This window comes from Cnephaeus nilssonii, assembly GCF_951640355.1.
Source record: "Cnephaeus nilssonii genome assembly, chromosome: 10".
Lineage (NCBI taxonomy): Eukaryota > Metazoa > Chordata > Mammalia > Chiroptera > Vespertilionidae > Cnephaeus > Cnephaeus nilssonii.
This window is the reverse complement of record NC_137081.1, coordinates 76,984,337-77,006,131: the sequence shown is the minus strand read 5'-3', so window position 1 is coordinate 77,006,131 and position 21,795 is coordinate 76,984,337. Positions and strand designations below refer to the sequence as shown.

Sequence of the window (21,795 nt, the reverse complement as noted above, 5' to 3'; positions counted from 1 at the left end):
TGTCATGTGAGAAAAGGATGCTATAAAAAGAACGTATCAGGAATAATAGTTCTTATAATTTAAAAACATACTAACAGAAGTTAACAATTTTAAAAGCATCAGAAGATAAGGTTGAGGGAATCTCTCAGAAGAACAAAAAATAAAATATAGGCCCTCTGGCCAGTAGGACTCAGTTGGTTGGGCATCATCCTAGGCACCAAGGGGTTACTGGTTTGATTCCCAGTCAGGGCACATTGGCATGATTTCTTGGCGAGGGACCTGCAGGAAGCAGTCAGTCCATGTATCATTCTCACATTAATATTTCTCTCTCTCTTTCTCTCACTCTCTCTCCCTCTTTCTCTAAAAATCAATTAAAAACCATAAAAATTTTAAAAAAATTTTTAAAATATCTCTATTTATTTAGTAATTGTTAAAATTTTAAAAACACAATATAGGAGAAATAAATTAGAAGACCAGTCCAACATTTAATAATATAAAGCCTAAAAATATAAGAACAGAAAAAACAATAGCAAAAAAACCATCTTACCTTATAATAGACAAATATGCAAATTGACCGCACATTCGCTACGCCCAAGCCACGCCCACTAACCAAGCCACACCCACCAACCACGCCCACCAGGAAACCGTTGCAGGGACGTTGGGGTGTGGTGGAGTGCAAGGCCGGGAAAGCCTCAGGTGGAGGCTTTCCCGGCCTTGGGCACCAGCAGGGAGCCTGCACGAATCGCAGGAAACCACTGGGGGTCGGCTCCTGCGATCCTTAGCAGGGATGTTGGGTGCGGCCGAGCCCAAGGCCACCGCCCGGGGCCAAGCCCCGACCCTGAAAGAAGGCAGAAGGCGGTGGCCACAGCCAAGGCCTGGGTCCCTGGTGCCGGCAGAAAACTGGTGCAGGCAGCCAGGTGAATGAAGGTCTATTGCACGAATCTTCGTGCAAACGGGCTACTAGTTAATAAAATAATTTAAGAAAATCTTCTAGGATTAAAGGACATGAATACCATTAAAGTTCTCAAAAGCAATATTAGAAATTAGAAGACAGTGAATTAATGCCTTCAAAACTCTAAGAGTAAACTCATTTCCACCCAGGCAAGTTACCAAGTCAAGTCTGAAGATAGAATACCAACATTTCCAGACATTCAAAGTCTCAAAATTTTTGTCTTCCCTGCATCTGTTCTGAGGAAGCCACTGGAGGATGGAGTAGCCCAGGAAAGGCAGCAACATGGGGTCCAATGAGATACAACCTAAGAGAAAGGGAACTGAATCCCCAGGATTGCAAGGACTGGGATCCTAAAATGACAACTGTAGGGTGGACCCAGAGTGTGCACATATATACGTGTGTGTGTGTGTGTGTGTGTGTGTGTGTGTGTAATTTATATTATATGTCCCTTTATTAGCATGAGAAAATACACAATGTAATGAAAGAAAGGAAAAAATACAGCAAACAAGACTCCTGGGCTCAGCTATGAATAACATTTACAATCTTAATAATAACATGTTGAATATTGATCTAATCAAAATAACAATGTCAATGTATTGGGAGGTAATTAGGCAAGGAAATGATTAAAGGGCTAAACAGAATAGGAAGTCAAGACGTCATGCCAATAACTGAGAAAGCAAGAAGTAACAACACATGCCTGTTACTTAGAGATGGAAGCTGGAAGGAGTTATAAACAGTTTCCCCTGGGGAGGGGGTTATTTTTTTATAATGAGTCTCACAGAGTAATTGGCTGTTTAAATTATATGCATGTACAACTTGGGTAAAACTGAAACTCAAGGTAAAGGAACTATTTCCGGGCAGTGATTTCTGAGTGTGTTAGTCAGAAAGCGAACCAGCAGGAGATGAGTGTTAGATGTAGGCAAGGAACTGGCTATGTGACTGTGGGGCTGGCTAAGCAGTCAGAGACCCAGGGGCGCACTGGTAGGGAGGATGGGCTGGGACTCGGCAGGCTCTGAGGCCGCTGTCCACAGGCAGAATTCCTCTTCCTCCGGGAAGCCTCAGCGATTCAAACCCCTCAAATGACTGGATCAAGCCCACTCAGCTTATGGAGTATTTCTCGGAAAGTCAAATGATTATACATATTAACCATTTCCACAACATTTCTCTCCAGCATCACCGTTTGTGTTTAAATGAATAACGGAAGACTACATAGATCGATAAATGAACCTGACAACACTGCTTGTTCCATTATGGTTACTCTAGGAGCACTCACTGGTGGTTCGGTCACTAAGGAAACTTTCTCACACTTACAAGTAACTGGGCTCCATCAGAGGTCCTCACCTGGCCGAGTGTAGGTTAGTCCAAAACCTGAAAGCCACCGAACACCTCGAAGGTACAATGTGGAACATCGCCATGTAGAACACATTTCTGTGCAGACTAACTTGGCCAACTTCTTACGTAAGTGACCATTTTGTCTCTTATAGGAAACAAAACAAAACAAAACAAAAAAGAAGCACCAACAGCAAAAACTGAAAAGGAAAATAAGCAAACATAAACTCACTTACCCACCCAAAAAACTGCATGTGAACAAAATGAAGGAGCCACTAAAGATAAGAACTTACTAAGCTAGAAAGCAGTGCTCGCTTCGAAGCATAGATACTAAAATTGGATACAGAGATTAGCATGGCCCCTGTGCAAGGATGACCCGAAAAAACACATACCAAAAAACTAGAAAGCAAGTCGACAGACCTGATCTGCAAAGTAAAATGCAGGTTTTTAAAAGAGAAATGCAAGAAACTTCTTGCAATCTAGCTTAAGAGACAAAAAGCAAGGCCACAGATGAACATTAGCAACACAACAGAGCCCCTAAATACAGATGGATTAGAGGTTATAAAAAATCATGTGAGACTATCAGGAGCAACTTTATTGTAAAAGACTTAATAGCCTAGATCAAATAAGCAATTTTCTAGAAAAACAAAGTTTGAAAATTGTTCCAAAAACATAAACTATAAAAATATTTAAGGTGTCAGGGGGAAAAACTCAATAATAATCCTATATAATAAAGAGGTAATATGCAAATTGACCCTCACGCCCTCGCACAAGATGGCTGCCCCCATGTGGTCAAAGATGGCCACCACAAGATGGCCAGTAGGGGAGGGTAGTTGTGGCCAATGAGGACAGCAGGGGAGGGCAGTTGGGGGCGACCAGGCTGGCAGGAGAGGGCAGTTGTGGGCAATCAGGCCAGAAGGGGAGGGCAGTTGGGGGTGACCAGGCCTGCAGGGAAGAGCAGTTAGGGAGTGATTAGGGGATGATCAGGCTGGCAGGCAGGTGAGTGGTTGGGAGTCAGCAGTCCCAGACTGTGAGAGGGATGTCCAACTGCCAGTTTAGGCCCGATCCAGTTTGGAGAGGGTGCAGGCTGGGCTGAGGACACCCCTCCCCCCAGTGCATGAATTTCGTGAATCGGGCCTCTGGTACCAATAATAATAGAAGCAACCAACTCCCATTCTAGCACCAAGGGCTGGGCGTCTTTTAAATGCTTATTCCATGCACTGACTGAGCAGATCCTTACAACTCCATGACATAGGCACTCATGTTAACTTTACAGATGAGAAAACTGCAGCCAAACAAGTGCAGTAACTTGTCCAAATCTCTCAGCTAATTTACCCAGGAAGTCTTGGCTGCAGAGTTCACTGGCTCAATTTTGAAGGTCAGTTCTACTAAGACTTAAAGGGACAAATAATTCCTACATTATAACCAGAGCACAGAAAAAGAAAAAAAAAAAAAAAGCTTCGTCATAGATGCGTCAGATCATCCATATTCCAAATGAGAAAATGGTGACTTTTATGTTCTATACCCCAGCCAAGAAATACACGTCTTGGATAATAAGAAAAAGAGCTCTGGCCGGTGTGGCTCCCCTGCTTGGGCACCATCCCGTGCACCAAAGCGTTACCGATATGGTTCCTGGTTGGGGCACAGGCCCAGACTGCGGGCTCAATCCCTGGTGGGGGTGAGCGAGAGGCAGCTGGTTGATGTTTTTTTCTCACATCAATGTTTATCTCTCTGTTTCCCTCTTCCTTCCTCTCTCTTTAAAAAATCAATTTTTAAAACACTTTTTAAAAAAAGCCACATAACTCATACAGGGTGGGGCAAAAGTAGAGTTACAGTTATTCATATGGAAAATAATACAGTAATTAATAAATAATAATATAAGAATAAACTCTTTTTTGTACTTACAACTGTAAACCTACTTTTGCCCCACCCTGCATGTGGTACACAAGGATGGGGCTTCAGGGGTCACCAACTTTTCAGACCTCACGGACCACCAGTGGTCTGCGGACCACCGGTTGGAGACCATTGCCCTAAATGAAATTTTAAGTGGAAACATGCAATGGATTAAAAAAAAATAGTACTTTCTGGACAAATAAGGCTTATCCCAAGAATGTAAGGATACCTCAATATTAGAATGTTGATTCAAAATATGAACATTTTAAAGAAAAAGAAATAGCTCAGTATATACAGAAAACATACTCAAAATTCAACAGCTATTTGTAATTTTTTTAAAGTTCTAAGCAAAAAATAAATCAAATAGTCACTTCTTCACTCCAAAATCAGCACCAAACTATTAAATATTGAATTAAAGATCTTGGATAATAAATGAGACAATGAGAGAAATATTAGAATTGTAAGAAGAGCCAAACCATCTTTACATAACATACCCAACACAATCTGATAGCCAAAAAATAATTTTAGAAAAGTCAGCAAGGTTATAGGTTACCAAAATCAACAGTATTCAAATACCACTAGATTTTTTATGCAGTAATAATTTAGAAAATGAAGCAAACATTAATCCTTAAAATAGCAACAAACTGCACAAAATATAAGGGAATAACCCTAATAAAAAATGTGTAAGGTCCTTATGGAGAAGATTACAAAATTTCAACTACAGGACATAAAAGAAAACATGAATGAAGAGAGATGAAATGGAAGGGAGGATTCGATAGCTAAAAGGAGCCAATTTACTCAAAATTAATACATTTAATGCAACCTCACTCAATACTACAACAGAATTTTTCATTAAATTTTGCAAACTAATCTTGAAATTCATACTGAGTACTACAAATGCAACATTAGTCAGAACTATTTTGAAGATCCCAGCAAAGAGGGACCAAGCATTAAGACTCACTGTAATTTCAGAAATGTTACCGTATAACAACACTGGAAGAGAACCCGCAGGCCCACAGCATGGACGTGACTGGCTCAGGTCCAGAGATGGCCACGCACCCATGGGGATTTGGCATCTGATGGAGGTGGCTTTTGAAATGGAGGCAGGAAAGGCCTATGCTCATATAAGAAAAATAATCAACAAAACTGGGTCCCTACCTCATACCATACACACACAAAAATTCTAGAGAAGTTAAAGGTCCGATTTTAAAGTCTATTTTTATATGTATTTAACAAATAAGAAGATATTGGCATACATCTTAATCACACCTTGAACCCCCATCTTCTCCAATCAAACAAAACCACCATAAACCCATAAAAGAAGGGATTGATAAATTTGGTTACAGCAAAATGTAAGGTGGAGGTGGGAGTGAGGAGTATCTAATAACAAAAAATACACAATATTAAAAAGAAAAACTAGATGTCAAGAGAAATCATTTGCAATTTGTATACAACAAGACTGGTGCTCAGAACCTATAAATAACTCCTGAAAACCAGTAAGAAGAAGACAACAGAAAAATGGGTGAAGGATGTATAAAGAAGCAGTTTATAAAAAACATAGACAATAAATATAAAGAAGTATAATCAACTTCACCAATAATCAAGGGAAAACAAAGTAACAATAAATATCATTTTTCAGCCAAGAGACTAGAAAACTATAATAAACTAGAGGCTCGGTGCACGGATTCAAGAGGGGGCAGGCCAGGCCGAGGGACCCCACTGGTGCACGATCGGGGCTGGGAGGGACCGTGGAAGGGCTCCAGGGCGTGTCCGGCCCATCTCGCCCAGTCCCGATCGGCCAGACCCCAGCAGCAAGCTAACCTACCGGTCAGAGCATCTGCCCCCTGGTGGTCAGTGCGCATCATAGCAACTGGTCAAACGGTTGAACAAATGGTCGGACACTTAGCATATTAGGCTTTTATTGTATAGGAAAGGATTTGAAGATATCATGAAGCATGGTGACATTCTGAGAACGTGAACTGGTGGAGCCATACCAAAGGGTAATTTGGCAGGATCTACTATCCCAAAATTCCTCTCCTGGATGTTTACCTAGAGAAACCCCATCTGCCCACACTACATATTACCCTGATAGTACAACTATGTTCATCCCAACAGCTTTGTAATAATCAACAACTAGAAACTACTCAAATGCCCCATAGAGGAGTGGCTACAATATCTGAATATATATGATAGGCGGCAACATCATACATATCTAGATCTTAAAAACATGTTGTGCCCTAGCCGATTTGGCTCAGTGGGTAGAGCGTTGACCTACAGACTGAAAGGTCCCGGGTTCGATTCTGGTCAAGGGCATATGCCTGGGTTGGAGGCTCATTCCTCAGTGGAGGGTGTGCAGGAGGCAGCCAATCAATGATTCACTCTCATCATTGATGTTTCTATCTCTCTCTCCCTCTCCCTTCCTCTCTGAAATCAATAAAAACATTAAAAAATGTTGAGTTAAAAAGTTGCGGTGTGATATGTACAATACCTACTCATGTAATAACACACATCATTATATTTCTTATGGATATAAATATGTCTCATACAAAAATCAGGGGTGATGGTCAAGCTTCCTCACCTGGATATCACCTGCTCCCATGCATCACTAGTGCTCAGAACAGAACACAAGGCTATGACTGCAGGAGTGGTCTGGGACGGGCCTCCCCGCTAGCTTGATTCTCCCACAGCCTCCCCGCTAGCTTGATTCTCCCACAGCCTCCCCGCTAGCTTGATTCTCCCACAGCCTCTTCACTAGCTTAATTCTCCCACAGCCTCTCCACTAGCTTGATTCTCCCACAGCCTCCCCACTAGCTTGATTCTCCCACAGCCTCCCCGCTAGCTTGATTCTCCCACAGCCTCCCCGCTAGCTTGATTCTCCCACAGCCTCCCCGCTAGCTTGATTCTCCCACAGCCTCTTCACTAGCTTAATTCTCCCACAGCCTCCCCGCTAGCTTGATTCTCCCACAGCCTCCCCGCTAGCTTGATTCTCCCACGGCCTCCCCGCTAGCTTGATTCTCCCACGGGGGTGTCAAAGTGTCCACAGCACAGACTGCTTAAGGTTCCCTGAAAAATAAGCTCCTCTTGGTTTTATCCCCTTTCTAATAGGGTTCTGGCCGGCTGCCTGGTATAGCCAAAGGCCTCACGCACGCATGAATTGATTCATTCAATATACATTTATCAACATACATGTATTAAGTTCCTACTACATGCCAGGTTCAGGGCTGGGAGGACAGTGAATCTTAGTCCTTAAAGAGTAGTGTCTATTCAGGGAGGCAAGTAGGAAGGAAATGACACTGTATTGTGGTCAGAGCACGAGGTGCCGCGGGAGCACGGAGGACGGGCAGCTGTACTGGGGCTGAGTGGTGTCTGGGGAACTCCAAATGGAGCGGTGCTGGGGTCAGGCAAAGCAGGACCCAGCAGAAGCCCAGGGCAGCACTAACTTTGCCCACGCTGCTCTCACCAGCCTGGACCGGGGGGGGGGGGGGGGGGGGGGGGCGTGTCCTCAGCGCTCCCCTGACAGCCGCCTCTCATGCTCCCTCTCGCTGCAACAGCCACCAGGGAGCATGAAGAGGCAGGTCCCGGGCCTCCCACGGCGCTGCCTTCGCAGGTGCCGGCCGCCGGGCTTTCAGCTCTGCCCCTTCACTGAGTCCACGGGGCTGGGGTGACCAGAGAGCCCACTGTAACAGGATTCTTTAGGACCAAGAATTCTTACCCAGTGCCCAAAACCACTTCCCCAAAAGTTCCAAATTTCCCCCCAGCAATTCAGGAACACGTGTGGCTTTGTCACCAAATACTCATATCCTGGTCACAGGCAGACTGTCCCATAGTGACAGCTCTGCCGCTGGGATGGGAGCTGGAGCACAGGTGAGGCAGAGAGGAGCCTCAGGTGAGGCGGAGAGGAGCCTCAGGTGAGGCGGAGAGGAGCCACAGGTGAGGCGGAGAGGAGCCACAGGTGAGGCGGAGAGGAGCCACAGGTGAGGCGGAGAGGAGCCACAGGTGAGGCGGAGAGGAGCCACAGGTGAGGCGGAGAGGAGCCTCAGGTGAGGCGGAGAGGAGCCTCAGGTGAGGCGGAGAGGAGCCTCAGGTGAGGCAGAGAGGAGCCACAGGTGAGACAGAGAGGAGCCACAGGGGAGGCAGAGAGGAGCCACAGGGGAGGCGGAGAGGAGCCTCAGGTGAGGAGGAGAGGAGCCTCAGGTGAGGCAGAGAGGAGCCACAGGTGAGGCAGAGAGGAGCCACAGGTGAGACAGAGAGGAGCCACAGGTGAGGCAGAGAGGAGCCTCAGGTGAGGCGGAGAGGAGCACAGGTGAGGCAGAGAGGAGCCACAGGTGAGGCAGAGAGGAGCCACAGGTGAGGCAGAGAGGAGCCACAGGTGAGACAGAGAGGAGCCACAGGTGAGGTAGAGAGGAGCCACAGGTGAGGCGGAGAGGAGCACAGGTGAGGCAGAGAGGAGCCACAGGTGAGGCGGAGAGGAGCCACAGGTGAGGCAGAGAGGAGCCACAGGTGAGGCAGAGAGGAGCCTCCCTGGGGAACTGAATCCCCGTGGCTTCCTGCACGGAGGGACTGTGAGCACCATACACACAGGGGCGCCTGAGTCCAAGCCTGGGAGATAAAAAGGCATTCAGTACGATTCCCTTCATTAGCTGAACAGTGAACAGAAAAACAGGGAAATGCTATGAGGACTGCATTGTCCATATTACACTTAGGGAAGTGAATGAAAAAAGATTTACTTTAAAATGTTCAACACCTTGCAAAGCTAAGACAGTACTCTTAAAGCCTCGGAGAAAGAGAGATACCAAATTAGAAGTGCGGAATTCTCACATTCCAAATGGAAAGACAAGTGCCGAGAGATTAAATACATTCCCAAGGTCAAGCACAGAAGCATCTGAATAGCTAAGTACTCAATCTTGCCTTAGCAACACGCATCTTTCATAAACACCAGTGTCCTTAAGTACACAGATGCCCCTCAATTAGACTGGGGGATGAAGAGGAGTGGGCACATTTCTTTCTCTCTCTTCTTCCCTCCCTCCCTCCCTCTCTTCCTTTCTCTTCTCCATTTTTGTTGCCATAATTCAGCAGCCTCCTAAGGCGGGTTTTCATAGTATTTGTCATGTGGGAATCTTCAAGGCCACTGGGAAAATGGATGGGGGAGGGGAGTGTGGGGGGGTCCCTCCCATTCAGTAGTTGGAAAAGCCTAGACTTGGAGCTTATTCAGAATCTTCTGTTAGACTGAGACTCGGCCATATTTCCTCAGTCAGGAAACGGAGCGCGTTGTATTCGCTGCTCTTGAAAGCTGACTTCCCGGACTCATACCCTGCGGCACTGCAGGAGGCAATCCACAGGAGAGAAGAGCCCTGGAAACACCTGATCTGTTCGTGTATGTGTGTGTGCCTGGGTCTACGTATACATGCGTGTTTGTATGCGTGTCTCTGTATGTCTATCTGTGTGTGTCTGTATGTGTGTCTCTGTGTATGTCTGAGTGTCTGTGTGTCTATATGTGTGTCTGTGTGTGTATGTGTCTACATGTATTGGTGTGTATCTATGTATGCATGTGTATCTGTATGTGTATATCTATATGTGTTTGTGTGTGTCTGTATATGTGTCTCTGTGTATGAGTGTCTGTGTGTCTATGTGTGTGTCTGTGTCTACATGTGTGTTGGTGTGTATCTATGTATGCATGTGTGTCTGTATATATGTATCTATATGTGTTTGTGTCTTTATGTGTGCCTCTGTGTGTCTTTGTATGTGTGTATGTCTGTGTGCCTCTGTGTGTCTTTGTATGTGTGTCTGTGTGTCTGTGTGTGTCTTTGTATGTGTGTCTGTCTCTGGAGGAAATTGTTCCATTTTTTCATCTGAGGATTTCTTTCCTCGCTGTGAACGGCAGCGAGTCTAACACCCTAGATGCTTCAGGAAAGCTGTGCTGGTCTAACGAGACCAGCTGAAGGGCCTTCTTGAGGTGGAAACACACACAGGGGCCTGAGACTGAAGAAAACAGCGTGGCGGGCAGCGCACAGACACGCCGCCTTCTGAGGAAAGCTCAAGGCTAACACAGCGAGGGAAAGAGAACCAACCAGCATTTGCCAGGGAACACCTGAACTGGCAAGCAAGCCCGCTGTACGTAAGAGACCGAACAGACCGGCGACCACGCATTCAGGTTTAGAACCGTGAACCCCCTGGGCACCTAGCCACCGGCAGCGAGTGCACCCTGTGAGTGCTCCTGGCAACGCCCGAGGCCGGCACACGCCAGCACTGCTCCCCTCACGGTGCCTCTGACCACAGCTGCCATGCTTAGCTGCTGCTTACCCTTCCCTCTTATCTCACTTTGTCTTCACATGACTGCCTATCTATAGTGCGACTTTTAGCGGTGCTGTCAACTTCCCAGGTTCTGGATGTATGGGTTACAGTCAGGAAAACAAGGCCTCACTTCGTGGCAACTTGAAAATATTTATTTTCCATAGATCTGAGCAGGATTCCTCTTGGCCTAGCTATGTGAGGCCATTAGGGGCCATGCTCAGCCTCTGGATGTCCTTGAACTGCATATATTGAAAATGTACAGGTTGATCAGTTGACATGGTTTTATGTCCAAGAAACCATCACCAAAAGCAAGAGAATACTTCCATCACCCCCTAAAGTTTCCTTCTGGCGCCTTAATTCCCCCTCTTTCTCCCCCCTCCCAACACACCATCCTCAGGCAACCACCACCTGCCTTCTGTTACTATAGATTAGTTTGCAGCTGAAATATTATATAAGTGAAATGCTATATACATGTTCCTTTTTGCCTTGTTCCTGGTGCCCGCCTTAATTATTTTGAGGTTATTCCATGTTGTTGTACGGGTTAATGCTGAGTAGTATTCCATTATGTGGATATACCATAATTTGTGTATCCATCACTTCCTGATATACATTGGGGTTGTTTCCAGTTTTTGATGTTAAGAAAGAAAAATGCAATAACCATTTGTGGAAGAGTCTGTGCAGACATATATTTTAGTTTCTCTTGGGTAAAACCCTGAGGGTGGAATGGCTAGATCATCTGATAAATGGATGTTTAACTTTTTAACGAACCTCTGAACTCTTCTCCTATGTGGATGAACCATTTCACTCTCACCATCAGTACATGAGAGCTGCCGATGCGCCACACATTTGCTTTTCTTAATTGGGGCACTCCAGTGGGTAGGTAGTGGTCACTTACAGTTGTTTTAATTTGTAATGCCCAGCTGATGAATAATGTTGAGCATTTTCTCGGGTGCTTATTGGCCATTCATTTATTTCTTGTCTTGTGAACTGTCTGTACTAATCTTTTGCCAATCTTACTAGGTTCTTTGTCTTCTTATTAAGCTGTTCTTTATACATCCTGGACACAAGTCCTTTGGGTGCCGTCTATGCTGTCCGGTCGTTTTCCTAACGGCATCTGGGAAGAACAAAGCTTTTTCATTTTGATGAAGTTCAATTCTTGAAGTTTTGATCTTATGATTCATACGTTTGGAACTGGATTCAACAAACCTTTGCTTAACCCAAGGTTACAAAGATTTTCTCCTTTCTTTTAGGGTTTACATTGAGCTTTATGACCCATTTTGAGTTAATTCGGATATAAGGGTGGATGTCCATATGGTTACCCAGGTCCAGCTGCTCCGGCACCATTCCTTGTAGAGATTTCACTGTCCTCCAATGAACCGCCCTGGCACCTTAGTTGAAAACCGGTTGGCTAGATATGTACAGACCTATTTCTGGGCTCTCTCTGCCTTGAACACTCTCAGCCAGTAATAATCGACTTCCCTCAGTGCTCCGCTCTCTTCTGCTTGGAAGCTGGTAGGTCCTTGTCTTGAAGATGAATAAAGAGGTCAGTCTTACTTAGGCACCGGGATTGTTCTGTTGGCAGTAACAAGAGCGGAACACCACTGACCAGGTTTCCACCTTCCGTTGCACGGTGCCGGAGGAGGTTGGCCGGGGGAATGTGGAGGACCTTGACTGTGTGTGATGGTTGTGTGTGTGTGTTTAAAGTACTTGTCAACACAGGTCCCGAATTAAATTTAGAGTTATGCTTGAGAGCGTGTCATACTGGAAGACGAATCTCTCTGTTGCTGATGGTGCATCGGTATTTAGAGGTTATTGCTCAAGAAGGAGCATACAGCATTGCCGACTCTGAGCTGAGTCTGTGCAGACATATATTTTAGTTTCTCTTGGGTAAACTCCGGAGGGTGGAATAGCTAGATCATCTGATAAATGGATGTTTAGCTTTTTAATGAACTGTGTCCCTAAAGTCATTTCCTGGACTGTTCAGTACAGTCTAAGCTTCCAGAACTAAAGGCACCAAAAGGTTCACCAACTTCTCTAGTCCAATAATATCAGCCAACACTTACCCAGTAGTCATGTGCTAATAAGCACGTTACTTACATCTTCTTACTTTGTTTGCTTAACAAGCCTACAAAGAAGGTGCCATTATTCCCATTTTACAAACAAAGAACGTGAGGCAGAAAAAGGCGGAGCAACCTGCCCCAGTTCTCCAGTTAGGAAGCCATGGAGTTGAGATGTGTCCCTGACTTCAGCTCCGTGTCCTTACCCCACAGGTGCAATGCTCTGGGCATGAGGGGACCTCAGAAACTCACCCCGTGGACCAGGCACTTGCCCAGGAGACCGGGGCTGACACGCTGTGAAACTGCTCACCTGCCCCAGAACTGCTTTACTGCCCACCCGCCAGTCCCCGCATTTCCTTCTGGTAAATACCTCCTACCTCAAAAGGGGCCCAACCTGAAATGACCTCAGGCCGTAAATGGGAGTAACTCTGATCAGAAATTCAGAAATATAAAAAATCGGAACTTTCGGGGCAGCAGCCACCAGAGTTAGCACTGTCATCTTAGGACAATTATTTTATTTTATTTTAAAATATATTTTTATTGATTTCAGAGAGGAAGGGAGAGGGAGAGAGAGATAGAAACATCAATGATGAGAGAGAATCATTGTTCAGCTGCCTCCTGCACACCCCATACTGGGGATTGAGCCCACAACCCGGGCATGTGCCCTGACTGGGAATCGAACCGTGCATGACCTCCTGGTTCAGAGGTCGACATTCAACCACTGAGCCACGCTGGCCGGGCACATGGCCAGACTGTGGGCTCAATCCCCAGTAGAGGGCGCGCAGGAGGCAGCTGATAAACATTTCTCCGTTATCGATGTTTCTATGTATCTCTCTCCCTCTCCCTTCCTCTCGCTCTAAAATCAATAAAAATATAGTATTTTTTTTAAAAAAGAAAAGAAAGCAAGCTGCCAGGGGAACAGGCCTGGGGTAGGGAAAATGCTGCTTCTGACAAACCCACAGTAACAACCTGACAGAAATCACATGTTAAAAAAGCAATTCTGTAGGGAGGGGTGAAGCTGTAGCTCCGACCTAACGTCATAATATGCAGGCCCTAACCACCAGTCTTCCTGGTTTCAACCACCACACCAAAGCCATGCTTTATTGGGCCATGTGGAATTGTCCACCCATTCCCAGCCAGTGTCTTCAAGTCTTTAAATTAGTTGCCAATTTATTTCACATTAAACACAAGGTTTCCACTTTCTCTTAAAAACTCGGAAGATCTGACCACCCCGGGTCCACAACCTCACAGGGCACCTCCACCAGAGGCCACACCCTTCATCCGGGGCACGCTCTCTAGGAGCCACGGACCGAGGCAATTCTCCAGTTCTTGAGACTGGCTCTGGGGGGCATCTGAGTTTGTGACTCCTCATTTAGGAAGAGGCACTGTGGAAAACCGCTCATTTTGAATTTCGGCAGGGGTTGGGGTTCAGGCTATAGCCTGCTGGCTTCCACAAAATTTCTAGAGCAGACACAGGGCACCCAAAGACCAGTACGGAACTATCATCGGCTACCACCCTGCAGCATTTACCTGGCCCCCCGTGCCACTCCGCTGATTAGAAGGCCTCCCCTCTGGAGAAGGGAGCTCACGCAGCTTGGAGGCGCCTTTGATACGTTTCTATACCTCCAACGGCTTTTAAAAAACAACACAACAGCCCTAGCTGGTGTGGCTCAGTGGATAGAGCGTTGGCCTGTGGACTGAAGGGTCCCAGCTTCGATTCCAGTCAAAGGCACATGCTTAGGTTGCGGGCTTGATCCCCAGTAGGGGGCATGCAGGAGGCAACCGATCAATGATTCTCATCATTGATGTTTCTATCTCTTTCTCTTTCCCTTCCTCTCTGAAATCAATAAAAATATATACTAAAAAAAAAAAAAACTATAAAAAAAACCCAAACTTCAGAGGTGTTAAGGGGTAACGATGAATGGCTGTAATTTTTAAGTCCCACGCTAAGACTGATAACGATGCAGTGAGCATGAGTTCCCCAAGGACAGGTCCAGGCCTGGGCAAAATCGTGGAGTTATTCACCCTCTCTGACCCCCACCTGGGAATGTAGACCTCAGTGTGGAATTCAGGTTGGAGTATTTGCACCATAAGATGCGAGGCTGTTTCCAGTTAAAAATGGTTCAGCTATCAAGAGAAAAAGCAAGCAGGGCCCTGCAAGGGTCGGTCTGTGAGCACGGCTCTCCATTCCATACCAAGCCGTCCTGCTGGCAATACATGTTTATGCCTAAAGAAATGAGTGTGTCAACTAGCCTGGGGCTGAAACGCCCCACCCATAAGCATTTCTTAGAGTGGAGTCAGATTTCTAGGCCCTGTAAAATGCAAATATTTTACAGGGTCTAGAACGTCTTAATTAATCACACTTAATACTTTCACGTCTATTCTTCACATAAGCTTCCGATTCTGACAGAACGGAACACAAGATAGCAAGTCTGTTGGAGGGAAAGGATGAAAAAGTTCAGGATCCTAGGCCACCAGGAAGATCAGGGTGAGACAACAATAGTGAAATGAAGAGCACAGACGATAATGAACAGTAATACTTGCTGAGCTAGCTCTGCTAAAAAAGACTAAACACCAGAGGAAGGCCCATTCCTACCCTGGTACCCGTCTTTTCTTCCTGTCACTGAGATGTCAGAGAGCCAGCTTTTCCATCCGTGATGATAAATAATAGGTAAGATCCTGACGAGTTACTAAAGGCATGGCTCTGTCTCGGCGTGGGGGGCAGGGCAACCTCACGCAGTTGCTTTAATAGCTCTGTGAAATGCAGTACAACATTCTGCTTTGCTTTTACCTTCCCCATAAACACATGTGCACATACGCACGTAATACATTACCTCAAAAGGGATTAACATATATTTTTCTAAAAGTAAACTTAAAGGGCTAATAATTTAGGTCTATATTAGCATGGTGCATGTAGGTGAGCACAAATTAAATCACATGAAAGGAGACCTTACTTTTGCATTTAAATCACTATGTACCTTGTCCAGGGTGAGGCAAAAGTAAGTTTACAGTCGTCAGGACATGAAACACAGAGTGTATTCTAGTGTTGTTATTATTTATTAATTATTGGCTTATTGTCCATACGAGCAAGTGTAAACCTATTCTCTTGCCCTGCCCTGAATAGGGAACCATGGCAACGGCAGCATCTCCATCTCCTGGTTCATAAATCAGCTGCCTTCTATAAACACTGTAAAAATATTTCCTTTATTCTGTAAACATATTTCTTTTCTCAGCATTTATAGGGAGAGAGGGGAAAAAGAATCAGAGTGCGGGTGACACTTCTCACCCCGAGAACAAAGCAGTCAAAGACACACTTCAGTATGAAATCGTGTCCTCCAGTTTCTGCACTCCGATGCCAGTTGTGCCAGAAAACTTACAGATTCATGTACCAAGTTGCAAAGGAAAAAATAATTCTTATCACAAGTCATTAAATGGAAGGAGAATAATAGATGTCAACAACAGACTGGCTCACTCTGCTGCTAAAGTCAGCCCATTTCCCTTTACATAAAAGACATCTCATTTTAAAAATAGTCAAAAATCTAAGGCGAGGGACACAGACCCCAGCACAGGCTCAACTATGTTAAGTCTTTTCATCTTGCCCAGTGCTTCTCTCCCCCAAGTGATTCACATTCTGCAGTGAGCTCTTCAGGACTCCCAACATGTTGTGCATACTCTCTGCACCTGCCCAACTGCCCCAGTGAACCCGTGAGAGGGGACACAGGAGGGAGTGTTAAGAAAGAAGGAGGACCTTACCACTTCTGGGAGCAGCTTAATTGAGAGGTCGTGGATGGCTTTGATCACTATACATATGGATGACAGAAGGAATATCACCCCCAAGATGACACAGGCTCTGCAAAGAAACAAAACATTGAGACACTTAACTGGGAGGACTCCACCTGCCCATTTACACAATGACAGTGACAATGACACAACCCGAGGCACTGGGACCCAGCCATGATTGGCCACATTCCCACTATAACCACCCACAGTCTCAGAATTGATCGTGAATCATTTCTAAGAAAATGATTCAGAATTTTATCACCAAAATCAACCCCATGGGGAAGAGACTCTGACATCCTACATCATCTCACAGCTTCCCATGAATGCTGGCACCACCCACCACCCACACCCCACCTGGCAACCCAGTTCACGCCTCCTCCAGCCAGAGGGGGCAGAGTTCAATAGCAAAGAGTGGAGGCTCTAGCATGAGACATCCCAAGCTCTACCATTTAACATGCTGCTTGATCTTGATCAAGCTACTTAACTTCTTTTAACCTCTATTTTCTCACCTGCCAAATGGGAATATTTCTACCTGAAGATGAAATCAGATAACACACAGAGCATAAAAAAATAAACCACGAATGCTGGATTAAACATAGGAAAACAAAAGCCCACCCTAGATGTCTCTCTGGTGATCAGACACCTTTGAATTACAGAGTATTTATGGCGAGATGGAGCAATTCTTGGGAAAGAAATGAGGGGAAATAAGTTAGGATGAGGTCCACTAAGACACCCAGCACAGGTGAGGCAGGAGGAAGTTAGGGATGAGGCCAAGGGCAGGGTGTGGGAGCGGCAGGGAAGTCTATGGGGCTTGGGTCCTAGGAGCTGTCTCTGGCACCCAGACACAACAACTCACAGGAGAAAGAAAGATGGAATATGAAAGTAACTATGAGGAAATGATAGTAACAAGGGTCAAAATGCCAAATAAAAATGAAAAGACAGAGGAGAGAGAAAAAATGCAAGAATGACCAACGTTAGCTCTAGATCATTCCTGTCCCACCCTGATGTCTCCCTCCTCTGGCAGCCTCCTCAGCCCTCTTCCTTCACTAGTAAATGAGATTATCTTTCATTATCCATCTTGGATTTCCTTCTCTAAGAAATGGCCCAAAGTTTCCTGCATAACATTGAAGTGGCACCTATTTAGAATTCTAACAACTAGAGTTCTAATAAACATGTTCCCTAAACCTGGACAGCAGAAACAAGCAGGTCAACTTGCTGCTTGGCGTCCTCTCGGCAGGCTTCTCACCCACACTCCAGCTGTAGGCTTTATTCTTCCAACAACACAGATAGAAAGAAGGCATCATTGCTGCCAGGGCGAACCACCAGAGAGCACCGAGATGTAGAAAAGGTAATGAATGGGCTGGGAGGGGGTCTTGGACAGACTGGCCCAGAGTGAGTGGGCAAAGGGGGCTGCAGCCGAGAGGAGAGCAGTACAGGGATGAGGTGGGCCTGCCGGAGGCCCTTTAGGGACGAGATACTGGGGCAAGACCAGGGATCCCCAGGGGTCGGTGGATCACTACTCTCCAGGTACTGGCCCCTGAGTCCCAGCTATGCCCCTGAGAAGACAGTGATGGGCCAGACACAACGTGACCATTTCTACCTGCAAGCAAATGGGACCCTGAGAGGTCCCATTACAGGAAAGGAGCCTACAGTGAGGATAGGCCTCCAAGATAAGGTTTGTGATGTGGGGTTTTTCACTCCATTCAAAAAACCCTCGAGTGACTAGCAGAGACTGATCCCCCCTCTCCGATAAATCCAACCACCAACTCAGTGCTTCTCAACCCCGACGGCACCCTGCACTCACCAAGGCCTTTTCCTGACAGGTGCCCAGTTCAATTTTATCAGAATCTTGGGGAGGAAGGGGGTGAGATTTGTTTGAAAGCTCCCCAGGCAAGTCCCCTGTGCATCAGGGCCGAGGGTCCCTGCCCGGAGCCAGGTGAGGCCCTGTTCTTAGGGAGCTTCCATGTGGGCAAAAAAGCCACAACGCTCTGGACAGAAGGCAGGGAGGGAGCGGCCGTGCCCGCGGGTGAGGAAAGAAAAGGCCCTAATGGCCCCACGAGACCTGCAGTGTCCCTGTGTGCGGAGCAGCTTTCTCCCCAGGACGGGGTAGGGCAGCCCCCACTTGGGTGCCAGACCTTCTACAGTCTGTCACAACACCCCTGAGAAGCGTCCATCGCACACCCCTTGGGTGGGGAAGTGGGGGGAGAGGAACAAAGGTCTGAGCTTCCTGCCGAGAGGACACGGCGATGCCACAGGAATCTGTCCCTCCGGTCACTGCAGGCAGCTCCATAACACGCTAAGTGGGTTTGGATTTTGTTTACATGACTTAAGGAGACACGTATTGAGAGTGCAATGGTCTCCTTATGTAATATCTTGCTTATATATTTTTAATCAAAACTACATTGCAAATCCCTTAAGGGCAAGAAGCCTGTCTTCAGATCAGTGTCTACAGCAGCACGCAGCAGTGCCCTGTGCATCCCAGAGCTGAGGTCACCATTCACTGATGAAGTCATCACTAGTGGCGTGGACAGCTCCCCCCACTTACCGCTTACCAATGCTGGGGGGGACAGAAAAACACTAAGTCAGCCGGTTTGCCTCTGGAACAGCCCACATTGTCAACCAACTCTGAAGTGTAATGAATATCAAAAGAAAATGATGATTTGGTTTATTAACGTTGAATTATACAAAACTGCCATCATATTTTCCTCATGAACATACCCATGAATAGGCCAAGAAATGTTTTTAAAACCTATTTTCATCCTCTTTTAAATGTGGTGCAAACTAAAACCCACAGCCACCCTCCCTCCCCCGGGCTGGGAGCCGGAGTGCGGCAGCTCCGCAGCCTGAAGCAGCTATTATTAGCAGAGGGCGTGAGGCTATTTTCTGACGTTTTATTAATAATATATTGTGTTTACACAGCAGCTTTCTCCCCAGGCACCCAAGCTCCACACGTCACTCATTAATGAGGCCCCTCCCCAGATGGGGTTTTTGTTTTTCTGCTGTTTCATAGACTGGGAGGGAGAGGTATGTTTCAACACAAGTAGTCAAGTGGGGGAGTCAAGGACTAGCAAGCTGTCCAAGGTCACCCAAGGAGAATGGCGTCCACCCAGACAGAGAAGCCAGGTCTCCTGACTCCCTCCCAGTGGCCATGCCTGGGTAATCACCGGCCAACAGGAGGCTCTGGGCATCCACGTCACATCCTCACACCCCTGGCCACCTGGGGCTGCTCGGTCTCCAGGCTGCAGCAGAGACTTGGGTCAGGAGCAAACACCGCTGCTTCCTGGTTCAGGGGCTCAGGGGTTTGGGGTTTGGGGGAGCGGCGAGGTAACACTCCATCGGCACACCTGGCCTTCACCTAGAGGAGCCGGGTCAGCGGAATGAGCGCAGCCTCCTTCTCCCTCCTGCCCAAACCCCAGCGGAGGAAAACTGAAGTCAGACAGAGGTAAATAAACTACCGTAATTCAAGATAATCTCCAGTCAACCCAGACTGAAGCCGAATTTAAATTCCCACAGGACCAGTGGCTGCCAAAGTGTAGGCCACAGGTCAGCAGCATCAGCGTCACCTGGGAACTTGTTAGAAGAGCAAATTCTGGAATCCACCCCAATCCCCTGAGTCAGAGGCCCAGTGACCCGTGTTTTACTGTGTTTTACTAAGCCCTTCAGGTGATCCTGACGGACACTCAATCTGAGTCTGTATTAGTGTTGCCACTGACACATTTAATGGCTGAACGACTAGTAAAGTCTACAGGAATGGTTAAAGCCATTGGCACCTCTGCAAAGACTGCAAATTGCTAATTGTGCGCAGCATGACAAACCTCTGGATAACCTTGCAAGTAAGCATTAATTTTTGCCTCTGAAATTCTAAGGGCGAAACCTACTGACAGATACTCTCACGTCCAAAATGATGTAAGGTTGTGAACTGTGGGTTTACAGGCTTGTGGTTCACATCAGTAAAGCCTGAGTCTTATACCAAATCTGACTTATTTCCCAAAGAGAAGCTGCTTCTAATCATCCCCTAAATCACACAAGATCTAAAACACAGTAGCCTGGCAATTAACCAATATAGTCTACAGCCTAAAGTGTAAATGTTTTATTTCTCATCTTGCACCCTGGTCTGCAAAGCACTTGTAATCTGAAACACTGTCAAGTGTAAAGTAATGAAAAATAAAAGCCAAATGGTGAGTATACTTAGGATGCACAATTTCTAATGCTGCTTTATATCCCAGTTAGGTCCTGTTTCACTCTATGTACTCTGCCATTTTAAATAAAGCAACAAACACAATCAGTTTGGAGGTGGGGTAAAGGGAAGGAGAAAGTGAGCAAAGAATGCTTATAAGTCCTTTCTCTTTCTCTATAATGGCCATGCCAAAAAGTCCCCCCTTTTTTTCAAGGACTTCCTCACTCCATTACTACCAACATACACCTCCCCTCCTATTGCAGGAGTTCCCTCCCCTCATCTTTCTACCCTTATTCATCTTACCTCCTCTCTTGACTTTCCTAGGCTCTAGGCCCCATCTCCCCGCTCCACCCACGTTCCCATCAATATCCTCTATCTCCAATCCCACCCACCTGCTGCACTGTGAACAGGCTGTGATGAGAGAGGGTGGCTTGGACCAGGGATGGTCACTCCGGCCAAAGCTCTTTGGGCCACACACTCTCCTCCATGGGAAGACTGTCCATCTCCTCAACATGTAACCACTAAAATCCTCCCCTTACTCAACAAATGGCCCTTCACTTATATCTATAATGACACACAAAGTGACTAGACCCACCCAAGTGACATCTCATTTAGATAGGACTTTTTTCCTGCCTTCAACTTGAGGGACAAAAGTCAACATTGGGGATTTATTAAAGAATCCGATTCTGGAGCAGTACAGTCCCATAGAACTTCTGTGATGATGGAAGTGTTCTATTATACATTGGCTAATATGGTAGCTACTAGCAATGTGTGGCTATTGAGCACTTCAAGCATGCCTAGTGCAACTGAACAAATAAAATATTAATTGCTTGTAATTAATTAAAATTTAGTGACTACCATATCAGACAGTGCCACTCTAAAGGTTGGGCTGAAAGTAGACTTACCAAAGTGTGTGAGGAGAAAGGTAGGGAAGAGAGACGAAGGAAGAGGAGAGAAGAGGGGAGGGGAGAGGAGAGAGAAGGTGAGGGAGAGGGAGAGAGATTAAAGCCCTGAAGCTACTCATCACAGCCAGGTAAATTAATGTGAGCCTGCAGGCTTTGCTCTAGGAAACCTTGCAGAAGGCATCACACCTTTGGTATCTTCCATCAATCAATGCATCATTTCCCTCCCTCCAGTTAACCCCCAACTCCCTAGGTTTACATGCAAGTCTCACTCTTGTTCTCATCTCATGCCAACCAATACCAGCCACAGCTACTGCTCCACCAGGGTAACTATTTTAGAAAGGGCTTTGAACTTCAGTCATTCACATTGCCAAGCCCTGAGACTAAGGCAAACAAAATTGATTCCCTGTCTCCCAGAGCACAAGCGTAGGGTGG

At 46.2% G+C, this 21,795-nt stretch overlaps 1 protein-coding gene across 1 annotated transcript in view; it reads right to left on the bottom strand.

Annotated features, from left to right (window-relative positions):
- Window positions 1–21,795, bottom strand: part of TMEM163 (transmembrane protein 163) — a 232,143-nt gene that overhangs the window by 34,838 nt on the left and 175,510 nt on the right. Inside the window, exon 5 of the mRNA XM_079781702.1 lies at window positions 16,255–16,351. Within this exon, the coding sequence (XP_079637828.1) occupies window positions 16,255–16,351 (97 nt within the window). The remainder of the gene's footprint in view (window positions 1–16,254; window positions 16,352–21,795) is intronic.